The sequence below is a fragment of the Corvus kubaryi genome, unplaced genomic scaffold, assembly GCF_017639235.1.
Source record: "Corvus kubaryi isolate FWS band 111438036 unplaced genomic scaffold, C.kubaryi_AGA036_p1.0 37148, whole genome shotgun sequence".
Classification (NCBI taxonomy): Eukaryota; Metazoa; Chordata; class Aves; order Passeriformes; family Corvidae; genus Corvus; species Corvus kubaryi.
Window position 1 is genome coordinate 636,487 of NW_024581038.1, and position 1,342 is coordinate 637,828.

General features: G+C 69.2%; 1 protein-coding gene across 1 annotated transcript in view; it reads left to right on the top strand.

The window, feature by feature from the left end:
• Positions 1-577: 577 nt before the first annotated feature.
• Positions 578-1,342, top strand: part of GRIN3A (glutamate ionotropic receptor NMDA type subunit 3A) — a 68,809-nt gene continuing 68,044 nt past the window's right edge. Inside the window, exon 1 of the mRNA XM_042021498.1 lies at positions 578-1,210. Coding sequence (XP_041877432.1) covers positions 578-1,210 — 633 coding nt within the window. The remainder of the gene's footprint in view (positions 1,211-1,342) is intronic.

A 1,342-nucleotide genomic window follows, 5' to 3' on the forward strand; every position in this document is an offset into this window, starting at 1 on the left:
TAGGTCAGGGTAAACTGCTGGAGGAGTTGCCAAAAGACTTCAAAACACTCCAGGAATGAACGTCTCAAACCATCCTTCCACACAGGACTGCAGGACACTGCACTGCTCTCAGGACTCAGTCAAACAGGTAAAGATGAGAAGAATCCCACGGGCAGAAAATACATTCAGGTGTACTCAAGCTAACAGCCTTCGCCTCGCCGCCGGGGAGAGCCGTGAGATGATTTCCCCGATGGCCAGCGTGGCTGCAGAGAGGGATTCCTCTGAGATCCTGGCGATCCACCACAGGATGTGGAGCGTGTCAGTGCCCCAATCAAAGTATTAGAGTCTCAGACCTGGGGCCAGCAGGGCTCCGACAGCCCAGGATAAAACCCAGCTGCTAGAACTAAGGCAAGGACGAGGCTGTCCCCCATCCTTTCAGACTGGCACACAAACGCCATCTCTGCTCTGCCTTGTTTTCCCTTAGGATAAGGGCACTCTGTCCTAAAAGCCATGTTAGGCAGTGCCCCAGGTTTGAGGAATCACGATCTCGGGTGCCACATGTCGGAAAACGGTTCCGTGTAAAGTAGCAGCGCATGGGATGCCACCGGGCACAGCCAGCGCTCGCTTCCACGACAGGCGCCAGAGAGGAGCACGGTTCCCCGGCCATCCCAGGGGGGACCGAAGCCCCACCTTCGGTTGGCAGCCCCCGGGACACGGAAGACAGTTCCGCTGCTCGGGCGCGGTGAGGGGGGTGCCCCGCGGCGGCACCGAGCACAGGGCTCCGTCGGGGCTGTCCCGGGACGCTGCCTGGGGGTGCAAAGGGACGGCTCCCCCCAAGCCCGTTCCTCCCCTGGGCGGCCCACGGGGGCGAGTCCTGGCGGCCCGGGGAGGAGCCGAGCGGGGCCGGCGCTCGCCGTCCCTCCCGGCGGGAGCGCAGCGCAGCCCAGCGACCGCCCGCAGCCGCACTGGCAACTTTGCCCGGCCCCGGAGCCGGCGGGGAGCGCTCCGAGGGCTGCGGGGGGACACGGGCAGGGAGCTGGCGCGGGGAGAGGGGCCGGGGGTACAGGGCGGAGGCGCTGCGAGGCGCGGAGCGGGGCGGGAGCGTGGAGCGGCGGCGGGGAGCCGGGCAGGGGCGCGCCCGGCGGGCTCGGACCGGGGAGCGGAGAACGGAGCCGTGGAGAGCCCCGCCGGGGCCCGGGCTGCGGAGGAGCTGCCGGGCAGGGGGAGCCGGGCAGGGCAGCATCCCGCTCCCGGCGGGACAGCCGGGCGGGGCGAGCGGCGGGCGGGGCGAGCGGCGGGGGTCGCAGGGGCGGGTGCCGCCCCGGCCCCGCGGAACCGAGGGGGGCGGTCCGGGGGCTGAGCC